The following is a 19,855-nucleotide window of genomic DNA, read 5'->3' on the forward strand; positions in this document are numbered from 1 at the left end:
GCGTTGAGTGGGATTACCTAACAGCTGCCCTTTATAGATTTGGCTTTGGCCCCAAATTCATTGCGTGGATAAAGATTCTTTATTTTTCCCTCATGGCTTCGGTACGGACTAACAACTTGTCCTATGACTATTTTCCCCTTGCACCGCGGATCCAGACAGGGTTGTCCACTCTCCCCCTTGTTGTTTGCTTTGTTTGCTTTTTGCACTACACTCTAATGATGGCATTCAAGGAATAATCAGGGCGGGCTTAGCGCAGAAAATCTCGCTATATGCTGACGACCTCCTTTTATTTATCTCCAACCCTGATACCTCATTGACACGTGCCTTATCTGTTCTTAAAAGGTTTGGATCAATCTCAGGGTACAAGCTGAATCTAGGCAAGAGTGAGCTTTTCCTGTAAATAAGGCTGCTTTCAAGTGCTCTTTTACAAGTTTTCAGTGTAGGATTGTCCGGGTTCAATTCACCTACTTGGGAGTTAAAGTGACAAGGAAATATTCAAATTTGTTTCAGAAAAACTTTGTTGCTCTAGAAGACAGTTTGAAACAATGTTTTACTTTTTGGAATTTGCTACCTCTTTCTCTTATTGGAATAATTAATGTAATTAAAATGAATGTGTTGCTCAAATGTTTATATTTATTTCAATGTTTATCAATTTTTTTCCAAAATATTTTTTTTAATTCACTGAATCAAACATTGATGTATTTTATTTGTGATGGCAAGGTACCACAGATTGGTAGAAAACATTTACAGAAGCCTAAGGCATTGGGGGGTTTAGCTCTACCAAATTTTCAGACATACTATTGGGCTGCAAATTTCAGAGCCCTTTTGTACTAGCTGCAGACTGATCCTACTGGCCCTAGACCACTCTGGGTCCAGATGGAGTCTGAATCGTGTAAACCTGCTGCACTTTCTTCTGTGTTGTGCTCGTCTCTCCCAGTGTCCCTAGGCAAAAGGTGTGTCAACCCAATTGTAAAGCAGTCTCTTAAAATGTGGAATCAGTTCCGTTTAGCCTTTGGCCTCTGAGGCTTTTCTCTATCAGGCCCAATCTATCAGAACATTTTATTTCCTCTATCTTTGAATTATGGAGCTTTTGCCATCTGGCACTCACTAGGCCTCTCCGCACTAGCCCAATTATCCTTTGATGCATTTGACTCTTTTGCTCAGCTACAGGAAAAGTCTCCCCCAATCCCACTTTTCCCTCTATCTCCAGACTAGGAACTTTGTCAGAGCTAACACACCTGAATTTCCCCATATGCCTGCGAATACAGCTATAGAGAGCATCTGAGCTGAACAAGCTTCCTAGGGGCGCAATTTCAGATATATATGGAATCATTCATGACTTACAGAACCCTTCTTTGGTGCCTTTAAAGACTCGATGGGAAAAGGATTTGGGGGAGGAACTTGTGTGTGTGTGTGTGTCCTATAGTGTCCTATGGTGGCGGTGGGCTTATTGAATGGGCAAGCATAAACTACGGACAACAAACATTTTATCGATGGCAATTTGAATTCACAGAAATACAGTGACAAGATCCTGAGGCCCATTGTCATGCCATTTATATGCCGCCATCACCTCGTGTTTCAGCATGATAATGCACGGCCCCATGTTGCAAGGATCTGTACATAATTTCTGGAAGCTGAAAGTGTCCCAGTTCTTCCATGGCCTGCATACTCGCCAGACATGCCACCCATTAAGCATATTTGGGATGCTCTGGATCGACACTGTGTTCCAGTTCCCGCCAATATCCAGCAACTTCGCACAGCCATTGAAGACGAGTGGGACAAATTTTCACAGGCCATAATCAACAGCCTGATCAATCTTTGCGAAGGAGATGTGACATGCTGCATGAGGCAAATGGTGGTTTTCTGATCCACGCCCCAACCTTTTTGTTAAAGTATCTGTGACCAACAGATGCTGATCTGTATTCCCAGTCAAATAAATCAATAGATTAGGCCTCAGATATTTATTTATATTGAATGATTTCCATATATGAACTGTAACTCTTTAAAATTGTTGCATGTTGCATTTATTTTGTTGTTCAGTATAGGAGGTCCAGATGCCTTTTTTGTGATTTCACATGTTTAGAGAAACTTAAGCCAAACAGAAAATCACTTCCTCATCCTCATTGTGTAGTATGGGGGACCTGAAAAACATGAACAAAGGATCCAAAAACCCAAATACACCCTTTTATAAACAGCAAAGCTCTCAGTATCGTGAGGCAGGTTTTTAAATGCTGTTGACATTAAATTATGTTGTTCCGAACTTTATCCGCTGGGTTTTATTCCATTTTGTTGCCACTTGAGCGATATCTCTCCGTCCATTTTACAGGTAACTGCAAAAATAAAGGAAACACTTGAGTAAATGAGGGATACAAAGCAGGGGATGCTTCCACACAGGAAGGTCCAGACACTTATTGAATCTATGCCAAGGTGCATTGAAGCTGTTCTAGCAGCTCGTGGTGGCCCAACGCCCTATTAAGACACTATATATGTTGGAGTTTCCTTTATTTTGTCAGTTACTTGTAGCAGCAGGCTACACGGAAAACAGAACCGCTCGAGACTTGAGTTGCGCAAAAGGGAATATAACATTGCAGATAAAGTTCTAAATGACAACTTCATGTGTACAACATTTAAAGCCCTACATCACTATACTGAGAGCTTTGCCGTTTCTAAAGGGACGTTTTGGGGTGTTTATTGAGATTTTTTAAAATGTTTTTTTTTTCAGGGCCCCCATACTACACAACGAGGATGAGGAAGCAATTTTCTGTTTGGGGTAAGTTTCAATTTTCTGTTTGGGGTAACTTCTCCTTTAATAATTTAGTGCTTGGGGTTAATGTCTTCCTGGATGATCCACTTGCGGCTAAGTGTCAGCCACCTGGCAGAGGCAACCAGGTTTTTGGCTAGAATGTCATGATGCCGTTGACCTTAACAAAGCCCCATAATATAAAAAACCCACCACCATATTTTACTGTAGTTATGAGGTACATGTAACTACCAAAATAAAGGGAACTCTTCAGTAAATGAAGGATTAAAAGTATATTGAAAGTAGGTGCTTCCACACAGGTGTGGTTCCTGAGTTAATTAAGCAATTACTATCCCTGTTTGCCTCTGCCAAGGAGGCTGACACTTGGCTGCAATTGGATCTTCCAGCAAGACTATAACCCCAAGCACTAATCAAAATCAACAAAGAAATGGTTAATTGACCACAAAATCAAACATTTTCAATGACAATCTAGATAGATATCAAGGATCTGGAAAGATTCTGTATGGAGGAAAGGTCTAAGATCCCTCCCACCGTGCTTTCCAATCTCCAATGTTTTTTTGTCTGTAACTAGTTGCTTGACAAAGTACAAAATTTCAGAAGGATAAAAAAAGGCTTTATTACATTTTTGATCCCTGTTGGTGCTTTTAGGGTTAAGTCTACTGTGTGTTTAGATCAGATGCTTCATACAAGTGTTTTTAATACGTTTGCCAAGGTCAATCTCTCTCTCTCTTTCATTTCTCTTTCGCTCTGTCTGAGTGGGATCAGATACAAAGATGAGTCATCCTCTCCTGGCATCAGCAGCCCCCACAGGACTGCTACACACACACACACACACACACACACACACACACACACACACACACACACACACACACACACACACACACACACACACACACACACACACACACACACACACACACACACACACACACAGTTTGTCAAACATGTTTTTGAAAACATGGACTCAATTGTAAGAAGTGCTATACAGATGTAGCAAGAATAAAAACAGAGGGCCATTTAAAACATGAACACCTCATCTTACTATACATTCAGTTAAAAAAGAGCAAATTAAAGTCAAAATGGAGAACTGTGTTCCAGACACTGTTCTTCAAAAATAATTATTCAAATGTGTGTGTATGCCTGTCTGCCTGTGTCTGTGTGCATACGTGCCTCTTTCCCTGTGTGTGTGTGTGTGTGTGTGTGTTCTGAACTATTAACAAGTGATTCATTTTGGTTTGGAACTGTTCCGTGGCTTGGGACTGGAATAACAGTTTATGGAAGGATTCCAGAATGTCTGTGGTCACTCCACTGTCTGTGTTCCAACTGTTCCACTGCTTCTGGAGTCTGTGGTCATTCACCTGTGAGCGCTCCAACTCAGGGTGCGTTCGAAAATTCAATCTGGAGTGCCAAGTGCGCTCAGAGTACCCACTGGGTGTTCGTAAATTCAGAGCATGCCGGACACTCTGGCCGAGGAGTAGGGTTGATCCGAGCGTTCTGACCTCACAACGGCAGTCAAGCACCCAAGCTAACTGGCTAACGTTGGCTAGCTTGCTAGCTACTTCCAGACAAAAGAGAGAACACCTCAATCATTTTGACCATTTTACTCGCCCTAGCAGAGCTGGTTAGGCTGTTTTTATGTTATCCAGAGCGTTGGTGACTGTAACTGCACTACAGGCACAATTTAATTACACTTTTATTGCCAATGTTTACTGACACCAGCCATATTCATGGGTGTTGGGTGTTAGGTAAATTCATCAGTTATTCTGCTGCTCTGGCACTCAGATGAATCCTCTGAAATCGGATTAGATGGCCAGAGTGAATTTACTAACGCACCCTCAGCCATCATATTCTCCCTGACTGCCCGGCAAATGGCACCCTATTCCCTACATAGTTCACTACTTTTGACGAAAGCCCCATGGGCCCTGGATAAAAGTAGTGCACTACAGACCAACATTATTGCCAACCTTGATTTTTTAAATGTTTAATTTCACCTTTATTTAACCAGGTAGGCTAGTTGAGAACAAGTTCTCATTTACAACTGCGACCTGGCCAAGATAAAGCATAGCAGTGTGAACAGACAACAACACAGAGTTACACATGGAGTAAACAATAAACAAGTCAATAACACAGTAGAAAAAAAAGAGTCTATATACATTGTGTGCAAAAGGCATGAGGAGGTAGGCGAATAATTACAATTTAGCAGATTAACACTGGAGTGATAATTTATCAGATGATCATGTGCAAGTAGAGATACTGGTGTGCAAAAGAGCAGAAAAGTAAATAAATAAAAACAGTATGGGATGAGGTAGGTACATTTATTTACAGATGGGTGAGCAAAAGATGAGATGAGCAAAAAATAATTGTTTGACAATCAGATGAAAACATCATGACTGGTTGTGTTTATATCACATTAAAAGGTAGGCTTAAATAACAAATCTTTACTATTAAGCCCAAAGAGGTCCTACTAAATTAATAGGAATTCTATATGTATTTCTATGATTAGGTCCATTAAAATTGTAATTAAAGAACATGCACACATAGAAGGAAATCAGGGGTACCAATAATGTTTAACACTTATTACTTGTTACAAACAACATTTTTCTCTGAGCAATTGTATTAGTATAAAAAAATATACATACACATTGAGCATACAATATACTGTAGCTCAATATTTATAATTATTTAATACAGTCTTTTTGGCTCTATCTTCATCAAGGGTGGCAGTAATTTTGGAGGTGATTGTATGTAGGGGGATCTCTGGCCACGAAGACGGGCTGATCTCTGGCCACAAAGATGGGCTGATCTCTGGCCACGAAGACGGGCTGATCTCTGGCCACGAAGACAGGCTGATCTCTGGCCACGAAGATGGGCTGATCTTTGGCCACGGAGACGGGCTGATCTCAGGCCACGGAGACGGGCTGATCTCTGGCCACGGAGACTGGCTGATCTCTGGCTACGGAGACGGGCTGATCTCTGGCCACGGAGACGGGCTGATCTTTGGCCAGGGAGACGGGCTGATCTTTGGCCACGGAGACGGGCTGATCTCAGGCCACGGAGACGGGCTGATCTTTGGCCACAGAGACAGGCTGATCTCAGGCCACGAAGAAGGGCTGATCTCTGGCCACGGAGACGGGCTGATCTCTGGCCACGGAGACGGGCTGATCACAGACGGGCTTCCACTCTCTCCTTCTATTTCCTCCTATTAGTAGAGCTGACCCAGAAAACTGAGATGCGCCTTGGATCTTGTTGATTCCACATTTAGTAGCCTAACATCAACAGCAATTATTGGCAAGAGTGCAGAAGGGGAAACACTGTCAGCATCCCAAATGGCACCCTATTCCCTATACAGTGCACTATTTTGTCCAGAGGCCAGTCAAAAGTAGTGCACAATAAAGGGAAAAGGGTGCCATTTGGGAAGCAGAGTTGTTTCATGCTGCTGAAAACAAGTCAAACCAGCCTGGAGGTGGAGGAAACTGTGGCTCTTATATAAACACACATCAGATTCATCATGTCCTGTGATACTAAAGAAAAACACAGCAGGACCACAGAGAATAAACCATGTCAGGGCAACCAGGATAAATTATAGTGTACAAACATCCAACAGATATCACTGGTCGAGCAAGAGAATACCCACACACCCTTCAGCTTGTGGATATTGTCCTCTATTTATAAAATTCAAGCTGCAACCCAGGAAAAGTCAGACAGAACTTTTTGTTTACAATCCTAAAGTAGCAATGTAGAGATCTCAAAATAATTATGGAAAACATTTCTTAATTGGTAAAATATAGAAAATGAAATTCCTCAGAGAGAGCTTACCATGCCTCCCTATTTGTATTATCCAGAAGATCATTAATTAGATAACTTCCACTGTATAATCATATAAATGTTGGTTTCTATTACACATTCTCAATGAGGGGTTTTATAAAGGAGTGCAATAACAGTCAGAGTATGAACACATACATACTACCACACATACAGTTTAAGTTGGAAGTTTACATACACTTAGGTTGAAGTCATTAAAACTAATTTTTCCATTCCACAATTTCTTGTTAATTAACAAACTATAGTGTTGGCAAGTCGGTTAGGACATCTACTTTGTGCATGACACAAGTCATTTTTCCAACAATTGTTTGCAGACAGATTATTTCACTTATAATTCACTGTAACACAATTCCAGTGGGTCAGAGGTTTACATACACTAAGCTGACTGTGCCTTTAAACAGCTTGGAAAATTCCCAAAAATTATGTCATGGCTTTAGAAGCTTCTGATAGGCTAATTGACATCATTTGAGTCAATTGGAGGTGTACCTGTGGATGTATTTCAAGGCCTACCTTCAAACTCAGTGCCTCTTTGCTTGACATCATGGGAAAATCAAAATAAATCAGCCACAGACTTCCACAAGTCTGGTTCATCCTTGGGAGCAATTTCCAAATGCCTGAAGGTGCCACATTCATCTGTACAAACAATAGTACGTAAGTATGAACACCATGGGACCACAGCCGTCATACCGCTCAGGAAAGAGACGCATTATGTCTCCTAGAGATGATCGTACTTTGGTGCGAAAAGTGCAAATCAATTCCAGAAAAAGGCCTTGTGAAGATGCTACAGGAAACAAAAGTATCTATATCCACAGTAAAACGAGTCCTATATCAACATAACCTGAAAGGCCACTCAGCAAGGAAGAAGCCACTGCTCCAAAACCGCCATAAAAAAGCCAGACTACGGTTTGCAACTGCACATGGGGACAAAGATCGTACTTTTTGGAGAAATGTCCTCTGGTCTGATGAAACAAAATAGAACCGTTTGGCCATAATGACCATCATTATGTTTGGAGGAAACGGGGGAGGCTTGCAAGCCAAAGACCACCATCCCAACCGTGAAGCACGGGGGTGGCAGCATCATGTTGTGTGGGTACTTTCCTGCAGGAGGGACTGGTGCACTTCACAAAATAGATGGTATCATGAAGAGAGGAAAATTATGTGGATATATTGAAGCAACATCTCAAGCTATCAGTCAGAAAGTTAAAGCTTGGTCGCAAATGGGTCTTCAAAATGGACAATGACCCCAAGTATACTTCCAAAGTTGTGGCAAAATGGTTTAAGGACAACAAAATCAAGGTATTGGAGTGGCCATCACAAAGCCCTGACCTCAATCCCATAGAAAATGTGTGGGCAGAACTGAAAAAGCATGTGCGAGCAAGGAGGCCTACAAACCGGACTTAGTTACACCAGCTCTGTCAGGAGGAATGGGCCAAAATTCACCCAACTTATTGTAGGAAGCTTGTTGAAGGCTACCTGAAACGTTTGACCCAAGTGAAACAATTTAAAGGCAATGCTACCAAATACTAATTGAGTGTATGTAAACTTCTGACCCACTGGGAATGGAAAGAAATCAAATCTGAAATAAATCATTAAATACATCAGAAACCATGGGAGTTTTTTGAGCAAGAAGCCGACATTTGAGTAGTAAGACGTATAAAAGCAACAGATACCATTAATAACTTGCCGGACTTGCCGGGTGGCTCGGACAGGCAAGTCCCATACTATTGTGGAGGTTCTTAATTCTTCCTGTTGGGGGGAAAAGGCCAAAAAACTATACAGACAATGTCTTCATCAAACAACACTGTTTCACAATACATCAGTGACATGGCAGGAGATGTTTTGAAACAATTACTGCTTTGCATACAAGCCAGTGAATTCTGTGTGTTACAGCTGGATAAGTCAACAGATGTAGCGGGCCTGGCACAGCTCCTGGTATATGTCCGTTACATTTATGGGGGGTCAATTAAGGAAGACATCCTCTTCTGGAAACCACTGGAAACCAGGACAACAGGAGAGGATATTTTTGAAGTAATGGACAGCTTTGTAACATCAAATGGACTTTGGTGATCAAGATGTGTTGTATCTGTACTGATGGTGCAAAAGCCATGACAGGGAGACATTGTGGAGTAGTAATGCGCATGCAAGCAGTTGCTCCCGACGCCACTTGGGTACAATCGCAGCATCGAGAGGCTCTTGCTGCCAAGGAAATGCCTGACAGCTTGAAAGACGTTTTGGACACTACAGTGAAAATGGTTAACTTTGTTAAAGCAAGGCCCCTGAACTCTCATGTATTTTCTGCATTATGCAATGATTTGGGCAGCGACCATGTAACACTTTTACAACATACAGAAGTGCGCTGGTTATCAAGGGGCAAAGTATTGACACGTTTTTTAAAATTGAGAGACAAGCTTAAAGTTTTCTTTACTGACCATAATTTTCACTTGTCTGACAGCTTGCATGATGACGAGTTTCTCACACAACTGGCCTGAATGATCTGAATCTAGGATTACATGGACTCTCCACAACTATATTCAATGTGTGGGACAAAATTGAGGCTATGATTAAGAAGTTGGAGCTCTTTTCTGTCTGCATTAACAAGGACAACACACAGGTCTTTCCATCATTGTATGATTTTTTGTGTGCAAATTAACTGAAGCTTACGTACAATGTCAAATGTGATATAGTAAAGCACCTGAGTGAGCTGGGTGTGCAATTACGCAGGTACTTTCCCGAAACGGACGACATAAACAACTGGATTCATTATCCCTTTCATGCCCTGCCTCCAGTCCACCTACCGATATCTGAACATTTCTGGATAGGGCTGCGCTCAGAGTTTGTTTGCCTTGGCATATTGCACTGTTAAGACACTGATGCCCTTTGCAACCACCTACCTATGTGAGAGTGGATTCTGTATGTAAACTTCCAAACTGTAAATAAAGGTTCAAATTGGAAGAAAAAGTCAAACCTGTGGTGAGTTATTCACAATTTTTTTATGAACATATAAGGTTTTATATGTAAGATGGCTAAATAAAGAGCTAAATTATTGATTATTATTATATTATTATTTGTGCCCTGGTCCTATAAGAGCTCTTTGTCACTTCCCACGAGCCGGGTTGTGACAAAAACACACACTCATTCTTATGTTTAACAAATGTATCGTATAGTGTGTGTGGGGCAGGCTTACAATGATGGCAAAAAACAACATTTGAGAGTGTGCTGACCCTGGTGCTAGAGGGGGTACACAGCTGGAGGTTGAATGTTTGAAGGGGTATGGGACTATAAAAAGTTTGGGAACCACTGCTCTAGATGATGACGCTTGGTATTGTTGTAATTAGAACATTAGGAAAAAACACTAACAGAGAAAATAAGGTAATTAACAGTTAACTAAGATCCTCTGAGAAAAACAGGGCTGCATCCCAAATAGCACCCTATCCCCAATGTAGTGCACTACTTTTGACCATGACCCACAGGGAATAGGGTTCCATTTGGGACTCAAGTCTGACTGCCTTTTATACAGCTCCCTCTAGGAATCAGTCAAACAAACATCAGTTAGATAAACAAACACTGATGATGATTATAATGATGTCTTGCATTTATAGCCTATAACACTTTCCCTGAAACACAAAAGTACTTCACATTGAATGTTGGGAACTCCCTCTCAGAGGTGTGTTAATAGGGTAAAACTTTCCAGACCTGGGTTTGAATACTATTTAAAATGAATGAATTATTTTCCCATACATTCCGTAAGTAAGTATTCAGATAACCTATATTTGAAAATGTATTTGGAAATACTATAGTAATACACTTGGAAAGTATTTGAAAATACTCAAACACACTTCCATACATTTAACCATTTAACTAAGGTATTTGGAAATAGTATTTGAAATATGTATTTGAAAAGACTTTCAAATTCAATTTGGAAGACATACAATTAGGGAGACTATTTTCTTTTATGCAAATACCCATTCAAATACTCAAATAAAACTACTTGTTTTGGGCTGTGAATTTGAAAATACTCAAATACACAGAAAAAAGTATTTTAAATACATACTCAAATACACCTGTATTTGAACCCAGGTGTTACACTTTCTGACGGTTGCAGAGCAGAAAAAACACTACATAGAAAAAAAGACTGCCTGTGTTCCAAATGGCACCTTATTCCCAACATAGTGCGCTACGTTTGGTCAAAACGGGGCCCATAGGGCGCTGGTCAAAACGGGGCCCATAGGGCGCTGGTCAAAACGGGGCCCATAGGGCTCTGGTCAAAACGGGGCCCAAAGGGCTCTGGTCAAAACGGGGCCCATAGGGCTCTGGTCAAAACGGGGTTCATAGGGCGCTGGTCAAAATGGGGTTCATAGGGCGCTGGTCAAAATGGGGCCCATAGGGCTCTGGTCAAAACGGGGTTCATAGGGCGCTGGTCAAAACGGGGTTCAAAATGGGGTTCATAGGGCGCTGGTCAAAATGGGGTTCATAGGGCGCTGGTCAAAATGGGGTTCATAGGGCGCTGGTCAAAATGGGGCCCATAGGGCTCTGGTCAAAACGGGGTTCATAGGGCGCTGGTCAAAACAGGGTTCATAGGGCGCTGGTCAAAATGGGGCCCATAGGGCTCTGGTCAAAACGGGGTTCATAGGGCTCTGGTCAAAACGGGGTTCATAGGGCGCTGGTCAAAATGGGGCCCATAGGGCTCTGGTCAAAACGGGGTTCATAGGGCGCTGGTCAAAATGGGGCCCATAGGGCTCTTGTCAAAACGGGGTTCATAGGGCGCTGGTCAAAACGGGACCCATAGGGCTCTGGTCAAAAATAGTGCACTACACTCCCATACGTATTTATATGAACAGTGAAGCTAAACTGTAGAGGTGCGTGGGTAAAATCACTGGGGAAGACAAGCCAGGGAAAAAGCCATATTACAACCTACTGTATATTTTGTGATAATTGCATTGTTTGCTCTATAAGTTCATATGCCTTGCCCCCGTGATATATAGGCCTAGAGGTCAAGACAATAGGAAGACAGTGGTAGAATAAATTCAATCACACCTTTGTTTCATCACAAAACCGGAGAGCAACCTCTGTTCGGTGAAGTCCACAAAACATATTGCATGTAACAAACAGTTACATGACCTACAACATCGTCAAGCAAGTTTTCGGACTACAAACAACTATTGATTTAGAACACCGGAGATTTACTGTACATCGCAAAGAAAACAGGAGCTGCCTCCACTATTCCAGCACCATTTCAACTTCAACATCATCAAATCACCTCTGCTTAGTCTAATACAGTGACAACTAAAAGATTCCAAAAACCATGTAGTCCAATCAACGTAGGCTAAATAAGTAGAAAAACATGTTTACTCACCCTACTTGTTGAGAAACGCCAATGCCATCCTCCACTTTTTCATGTTGCCAAAACAGTCTATGACTCCATCATACAGTACACACTTAGTTTTTGTTGTCCTAAGCTACCTGGCTAAACTGCTTGCTCTCTAGCCTAACTTCCTTTCATGAGCAATGATTAGCCAGCTAGTTAACATTAGCCTACTACATCTAGCTACATATTGAACTTCCATCCTATAAATTTATGGTTGGATCAGAAACGCTGTTATAATCATTGGCCAGTACAGAGAATTAAGTAAAACCACAAGTCCAAATCCCTATCTCCGTCCATGGCTAAATTAGGAAAGGGACAATTTTAGCAAGCTTAGCTAGCCACTGGAGGACAATTTTTCTGTCAATGACATTAGGCTTTTGATGTGATGTGATTGGTGTGAAGCCAAGTCCAAACTGGCTTCCCTTGACACTTTTTTTGGTGCGACGGGACCATTCACAGTTGACCTCACTCAGTTTAGCTCAACGCTGATGGGCTATTATTGTATTTAAAAAATGATCAAGGGAGGCTGGCTTCCCTTGCATTCAATGCTCCAGGTGGCAGCAAAATCGTACTCTTTTTGACCAAACAGCATCAGGTAGATGGGCTACACATACAAAGACAGAGGGGCGCTGTTTCACTTGCCTGGATACTTTCTCCTGGGAGATACATTCAGCCTCTTGCGAATAGAAGGAACATTATGAAACACAGAGACGAAAGTTAAATAATCTTGTTATGTTTTTTTCTTGGTCCTCTTTTTGGGGAAGCCTGGCTTCCCTTGGCATCCATGAATACATGTCACTGAAGCTAAACATTTTAATGTGGCTCTATACTCCAGTATTTTACATTTGAGATCAAATGTTTCATATGAGGTGATAGTACAGAATGTCACCTTTTATTTGAGGGTATTTTCATACATATCTATTTTACCATTTTACTTTATGTATCTAGTCCCCCCATTTGAAGGTGTATTAAAGCAGTAAAGTTTAGTATTTGGTCCCATATTCCTAACACACCATGACGACATCAAGCTTGTGACTCTACAAACTTGTTGGCTGCATTTGCCATTTGTTTAGGTTGTTTCGGATTATGATTCGCCCAATAGAAATGAATGGTAAATAATTGAGTGTGTCATTTTGCAACTTTGTCACTTATCATTATTCACGATTCATTCGTCATTATCCATAATCGTGGTAACAGCAACATTAATGTAGAAGTGTTCAGAAACATATTATATTCTTATTTACAATGAAAGTGACTCCAAAATTGCACAATACATGTCCACTAATAAATAAGCCACAAATAGGCCTACCATCATAGCCGCCACTTCATCAATGTACCTGGGTGACTATATCTAATAGGCCAGTTGTATGGGAACACTGTATATAAACCAGACCAAAGGACAACACGGAGGTTACCAGAGTACACAGAGAGGACTTCCCTTCGTAGTGCTCTCCCCAGGCCTGGAACTATAACAGTCATTCCCTGAGGTAAGCTCTCCCTTAAACAACTAACAGAGTAGGATGACGTTTCCCCTAGACGTTGATTCAAGTTCAGTTTTGTGTTTCCCCTAATGGTTATGGTAGAGTTTTGGATAAGATAAGATGTACTTCATTGTGTATTAACAATGTGTCTTTATGCCCACAACACAATAATTGGTTCATGCCCTGCAGCAGCTGTTATTTTTCACCTCCGAATTCTTCTGTCAATTTGTGTGCTGGATGTTGTGGAGATGCAGTAACTGAGGTATTGACTTATCAGAACACATTGATGTGGGCTTGGCATGATTAGCTGTCTGATGCCTGAGCTGTCTTCGACCAACGCTGGAGAGAGTTTTCTCTAGGTTGCAGAAACAAGCTTGGACATGCCTCTGAAATCGCATCTACAGTGCCTTCAGAAAGTATTCACACCCCTTGACTTTTTCCACATTTTCTTGTGTTACAGCCGTAATTTCAAATGTATAAAAGGTTGTTTTTTTGTTACTGGCCTACACACATTACCCCATAATGTCAAAGTGGAATTATATTTTTATAATTTTGAAATGTCTTGAGTCAATACGTATCCAACCCCTTTGTTATGGCAAGCCTAAATAAGGTAATTTAAAAATATATATATTTTTACAAATCACAAAATCAAAGTCACATACTAAGTTGCATGGACTAACTCTGTGTGCAATACTAGAGCCATGACTACATGGAGCTCTATTCCACATCAGGCAACTGAATCAAGCAGTAGAATCAGATTTAAAAAGCAGGTAAAAATACACCTTATGGAACAGTGGGGACTGTGTAGTAACACAAACATAGGCACAGACACATGCATACACACACATGATAACATACGCAGCATACTGAAAGCTGTATTCGCTGCCAAAGGTGCTTCTACAAAGCATTGACTCAGGAGTGTGAATGTAAACAAGATATTTTTGCATTTCATTTTCAATACATTTGCAAACAGTTCTAAAAACATGTTTTCCATTTGTCATTATGGGGTATTGTGTGTAGATTTGTGAGATTAAAAAAAAGATTTAATCAATTTTGAATTCAGGCTGTAACACAACAAAATGTGGAATAAGTCAAAGGGTATGAATACTTTCTGAAGGCGCTGTACCTACCACCTTTAGGGTGTCATACTCAAGTTACGCATTGTGGTGAAAAGCAACTGGTGGTGAGACATACGGCTACATGACCAAAAGTATGTGGACAGCTACTCGTCGAACATCTCATTCCAAATTCATGGGCATTAATATGGAGTTGGTCCCCCCTTTGCTGCTATAACAGCCTCCACTCTTCTTGGAAGGTTTTCCACTAGATGTTGGAACATTGCTGCGGGGACTTGCTTTCAATCAGCCACAAGAGCATTAGTGAGGTCGGGCACTGATGTTAGCAGATTAGGCCTGGCTCGCAGTCAGCGTTCCAATTCATCCCAAAGGTGTTCGATGGGGTTGAGGTAAAGGCTCTGTGCAGGCCAGTCAAGTTCACACCGATCTCGACAAACCATTTATGTATGGACCTTGCTTTGTGCACGGGGGCATTGTCATGCTAAAACAGGAAAAGGCTTTCCCCAGTTGGAAGCACAGAATCATCTAGAATGCCATTGTATGTTGGAGCATTAAGATTTCCCTTCACTGGAACTACGGGGCCTATTCCTCCTCCACAAAACTTTACAGTTGGCACTATGCATTGGGGCAGGTAGCGTTCTCCTGGCATCCGCCAAACCCAGATTAGTCCGTCGGATTGCCAGATGGTGAAGAGTGATTCATCACTCCAGAGAACTGCTCCAAAATCCAATGGCGGCGAGCTTTACACCGCTCCAGCCTGTGTGCGGTAGCTCGGCAATGGAAACCTATTTCATGAAACTCCCGACGAACAGTTATTGTGCTGATGTTGCTTCCAGGGGCAGTTTGGAACTCTGTAGTAAATGTTGCAATCGAGGACAGATTTACGCGCTATGCGCTTCAGCACTCGGCGGTCCTGTTCTGTGAGCTTGTGTGGCCTACCACTTCGCGGCTGAGCTGTTGTTGCTCCTAGACGTTTCTACTTCAAAATAACAGCACTTACAGTTGACCGGGGCAGCTATAGTAGGGCAGAAATTTGACAAACTGACTTGTTGGAAAGGTGGCGTCCTATAACGTTGCCACATTGAACGTTTCTGAGCTCTTCAGTATGGGCCATTCTACTGCCAATGTTTGTCTGTGGAGATTGCATGGCTGTGTGCTCAATTTTATACACCTGTCAACAACGGGTGTGGCTAAAATAGGCGAATCCATTAATTTTAAGGGGTGTCCACATGCTTTTGTATATGTTTTGGTACATATGCCCAAGCTTTTATTACACTCCTTTTATGTGGAACTGCACCAAAAAAACTAATTTCAAACACATAAGTATCCTTACCCCTCTGAAGACTCTAGCCTCTTCAATGCCGGTCATTATTTCTGAACACTCAAAAACTTGTTTCTCCACCGACAGTTGGATAAGGGGAACGATGGGGTGTTAACACTTGATGGAGACTAGAGATCCTGACTGCCAATGTGTCCACCCTGAGACATGCCATTATGTTAATATCCCCAGTAATAAAACACCTATGATTTTTTTTCCTAGAGAAGAGGTGAATGTCAAGCTCTGACACTGGTGGGTGACATCTAAGTCCATATGTCCTGTCACTCAGGATGATCATCAACAATATGGTCCTAAAGGCACCATATACCCTAAATTGGGCACTGGTCTGAAGTAGTGCACTATCGGGTGCCAATTGGGATGCAAACTTACTCTCAGATGTCCAAGATGACATGTCCAGTCTTGGTATTGGTCCACTAATCCTAAATATAACCCTTTAAACCTAAAGAATGTGCACTGGCTAGCTAAAGCATGACGACCACAGCGCTTTTCGGGGCTCTAATGACACGGACCATCCAGAACAAGCTGTGCATAAAACGTACTGTGTGTGACCACTTGTTTGTTGTGCAATAAAAACATTGAAAAAAGTTCTATATTATCGAGTCCTGGTGATCATAACATGTAATCTTCAATATTTTCTATAAATACATGTTTGAAATGAAAATATGTCATTTGTTTGTTTATAGTTCTGGCTGCCGTGGTATACTGGACACTCACCCATGTTGTAGCCATACGGAGACTCGCTGGCTCCGTCCTGGAGGCTCGCCAGTATCTCCCCCTTTCCCACATCGCTGTCTCCCACCAGGAGAAACTTAAGCAGAAAATCGTAAGCCTTGACGGGGCTGGTTCTGTGGTTCATCCTCGCGGTGAAGAATGATTATGTTCCATCATGGAACAACTTGTACAAGACTGTTCAATCACTTTTATTTCTCTTCCAACTCAAGATTTGAGCTGTGTGACGCACGAATTAAAGTAGCAAAGAAGCGAGTCAAGTTGAATCTGGTGTTCTTTGACAGTTCATCCAGTGGATGGCCTTATATTATCAGTCATAATTCATATCTGGGAACTCTATCCATTTATATCCATTTAGAATAAATGCATCAAACACAGATTTGAAGTCTTCTAAAATAGGAATTTAAATGAAAGCTACAAATGTCAACTTTGCCAACGAAAGTGACAACACAATGTAACATAAACAATTATACAAATTAGCCTACATCTACAGTGTGTTCCACTGTAACATCAAAGCTTGCCGTTCACGCCGAACCTGTCCCAGTGTTCAAATCGTCATTCCACAAATCCTCCATTCCCGCTACCGTGCCTTGAAAGTACCATACGTACCATACCAAGTACCATACTTGTTATAACGCGGTATTGTACCGCCAGCCAGCCACACTGTTCCGCAGCTCTCTCTGATCTCTGTCGTTTCCTGTCCCCAGTAGCGGCAGAGTCTCGAGTTTTACACGGTTATGGTTGGCTCATCCACCGGGTTGCTAGGGCAGTCTTGAGTCGGTAGTAGGCTAGTCGCTGCAAACGTCTGTCAAAATCCCCATATAGGCCTACCCATTTGATTCAATAGGGGGGTGTGGTTACAATTGGTAGCCAAGTTTTGTGCGGTTTGAGCTGGAATCCACCCTACCACTGATTTGAGATCAGTGTTTGTGATTTTAATCCCGTAGGAAGGGATAGGATGACGGCTGGTTGAACTGATTCCGGGTCAGTGTTTGCAGATGTCCGCAGCAGCCGCTGGCTTAGCAACAGCCAGCATGGCTCGGTTTGTGTTTGTTGTTGTTGTTGTTTTGGCTGGGCACGATTTCTGACGTAGCGAAGAACACCTCGGAGGATTTAGGGACATTAGGCTATTCTATTCAGACAACAATGGCGCAGTCAGCCACGCTACAAAACAACAGCACATAACAGAGAAAAACAGTTACAATCATTTTGACAAGGGAATTATAATGAAAACCCGGATTAAAACTTGATCACTAATAGTATTACCTAATTTAATGGATTACGTTTTCCCTAAGAAAAACAGTATGAGACAATAGGCTACATAGCCTATACTGTACATGATTCAAGAAAAATACAACTGCACCATTATTAATGAAGGGCTGTTTACATGTGATTTACTGCTCATTAGGCTGCTCTTGTCCTGTAAATAGACTATCATACAATGATGGAGGTATTCTAATACCAAAGGAGACAGTGTAGCCTACATTCATCAGTGAGTAAACATTGCATTGCGCAGCAGTACAATATTGTTTACACAGTGTAGTGGATGGATGCCGCGGGTCTGTTGATCAGATGGGTTATGTAACAATAAGAGAGGAGCTGCCTTCTGGCGCCAGTTCCAACTCCACTGTGGCCATTGCGTAATTGCACACCAGGCACCAGACTATGGATGGATTCGAGGAATGAATACGGACATGGACATATTTTGTACCCTAATTACAAATTCGTTATTAGCCTACAACATCAATGGTATGGGACATAATCTACATGATAATAAAACATTTCTGGTTGCCTATTTTACTGAATTTATATTGTGAAATTGAGATAATTTAAAGAAAATAAGATGCGACTTAAATTTGACAGAATTTCTTAAATGTTCTGTTCATTGCTTTTATTTGAGTGGTATTTTTTTTATTTGCTCATATTACATCAGATAATATCGTCCACTACCCGAGTTCATTAGTGCGCCACAGTTTTAAGTGCGTCTACCAGCAATGATTACGGTTAATCTACTGCCCTCGGGTGGTGTATTGTCGGTAGTACACATAATACATTTACAACATTCTAGATGCAAAGTTCAGATGGATACGTGTACGTTTTTTTTCTTCATATACAGTGTCTTCAGAATGTATTCACACCCCATTACTTTTTCCACATTTTGTTGTGTTACAGCCTGAATTTATAACATTGAGATTTTGTGTCACTGATTTACACACAATACCCCATAATGTCAAAGTGGAATTTTGTTTGTAGAACATTTTCTACATTAATACAACATTTAAAGCTGAAATATCTTGAGTCAATAAGTATTCAAGTTATGGTAAGTCCTGTGGCGACCCTTCATTTTTGGGGGGCCCTGTTTTGCATGTTATTTTGGCATTAATACGTGTCCCATATCAGTTTGCAAACAATGTAAAAAAAAAACATGTATGTAATTGACTTAATGAAGATGCATACAAACATGGTCTCTTTTTTGCTTTCTTGAGTAAGGCAGCTCCAAAATGGAGGTGTTTCAGCCTAGCTCAGTGTTTTCTGTGGTGGTGGGGCAGTCAAGCAGAGTGTAGGGGTTGGTAATGTTCTCTAGTTGCGTCGTGATTGGCTCAGTGTTCTGTCACTCATGGGGACACTACGTCACTCATGGGGACACTACGTCACCGCAAAATCTACAGGGAGAGCTCAAAAATTCAAGCTCCTTGGGTGCTGCCATAGTTACATTAGAAGTGCCCATCCAAGAAGGCTCAAGGTCATTGGCCACAGATAAAATTATGTCAAATCACGTGATATCTACAGAAGCTTTGATTAGACATCATACTTTCAAAATCTTAGCTAGCAGTCATCATCATGAATCAAGTCAACAATCTACTGGCAAATCCTTTTCAATCCTTGTCATTTGAAGAGAAATAATGAAGAGAAATTATAGATAAAACGTATCGGTGCTAATTGGCCATTGGATATAAACATTACACTTGTTGGAAATCACAAATTCAACAATGTGTGGTTTGGCTAACTGCAAGCATTGCAAAACAATCACTAGCCTGCTATTCAATGGAGTGGATGTGCGGTAAAAGTCTGGGTATAAGGGTCTCTTTTCCAAGCTTAGAAGGATAAACATTCAACATTGGCCATGCTGTCAACTCAGCATGACTTCTGCCGCTTTCAAAACAACTGGAAACTTGGAATTGGAAAATCTGACTTCAGTGAGTTCCAGACAAGGAACTCTGAAAAAACTAGCTCTGATGGGGAAAATAGGTTTTTAACAGTCTTCCATCTCGGAATTCC

General features: G+C 41.4%; 1 protein-coding gene across 1 annotated transcript in view; it reads right to left on the reverse strand.

The window, feature by feature from the left end:
* The window catches only part of rab40b (RAB40B, member RAS oncogene family), a 45,155-nt gene extending 27,681 nt beyond the window's left edge, over positions 1-17,474 (reverse strand). The window contains exon 1 of the mRNA XM_042326001.1: positions 16,562-17,474. Coding sequence (XP_042181935.1) covers positions 16,562-16,703 — 142 coding nt within the window. The 5' untranslated portion in view covers positions 16,704-17,474. The remainder of the gene's footprint in view (positions 1-16,561) is intronic.
* Between the last annotated feature and the right edge of the window lie 2,381 nt (positions 17,475-19,855).

This window comes from Oncorhynchus tshawytscha, linkage group LG01, assembly GCF_018296145.1.
Source record: "Oncorhynchus tshawytscha isolate Ot180627B linkage group LG01, Otsh_v2.0, whole genome shotgun sequence".
Taxonomy (NCBI): Eukaryota; Metazoa; Chordata; class Actinopteri; order Salmoniformes; family Salmonidae; genus Oncorhynchus; species Oncorhynchus tshawytscha.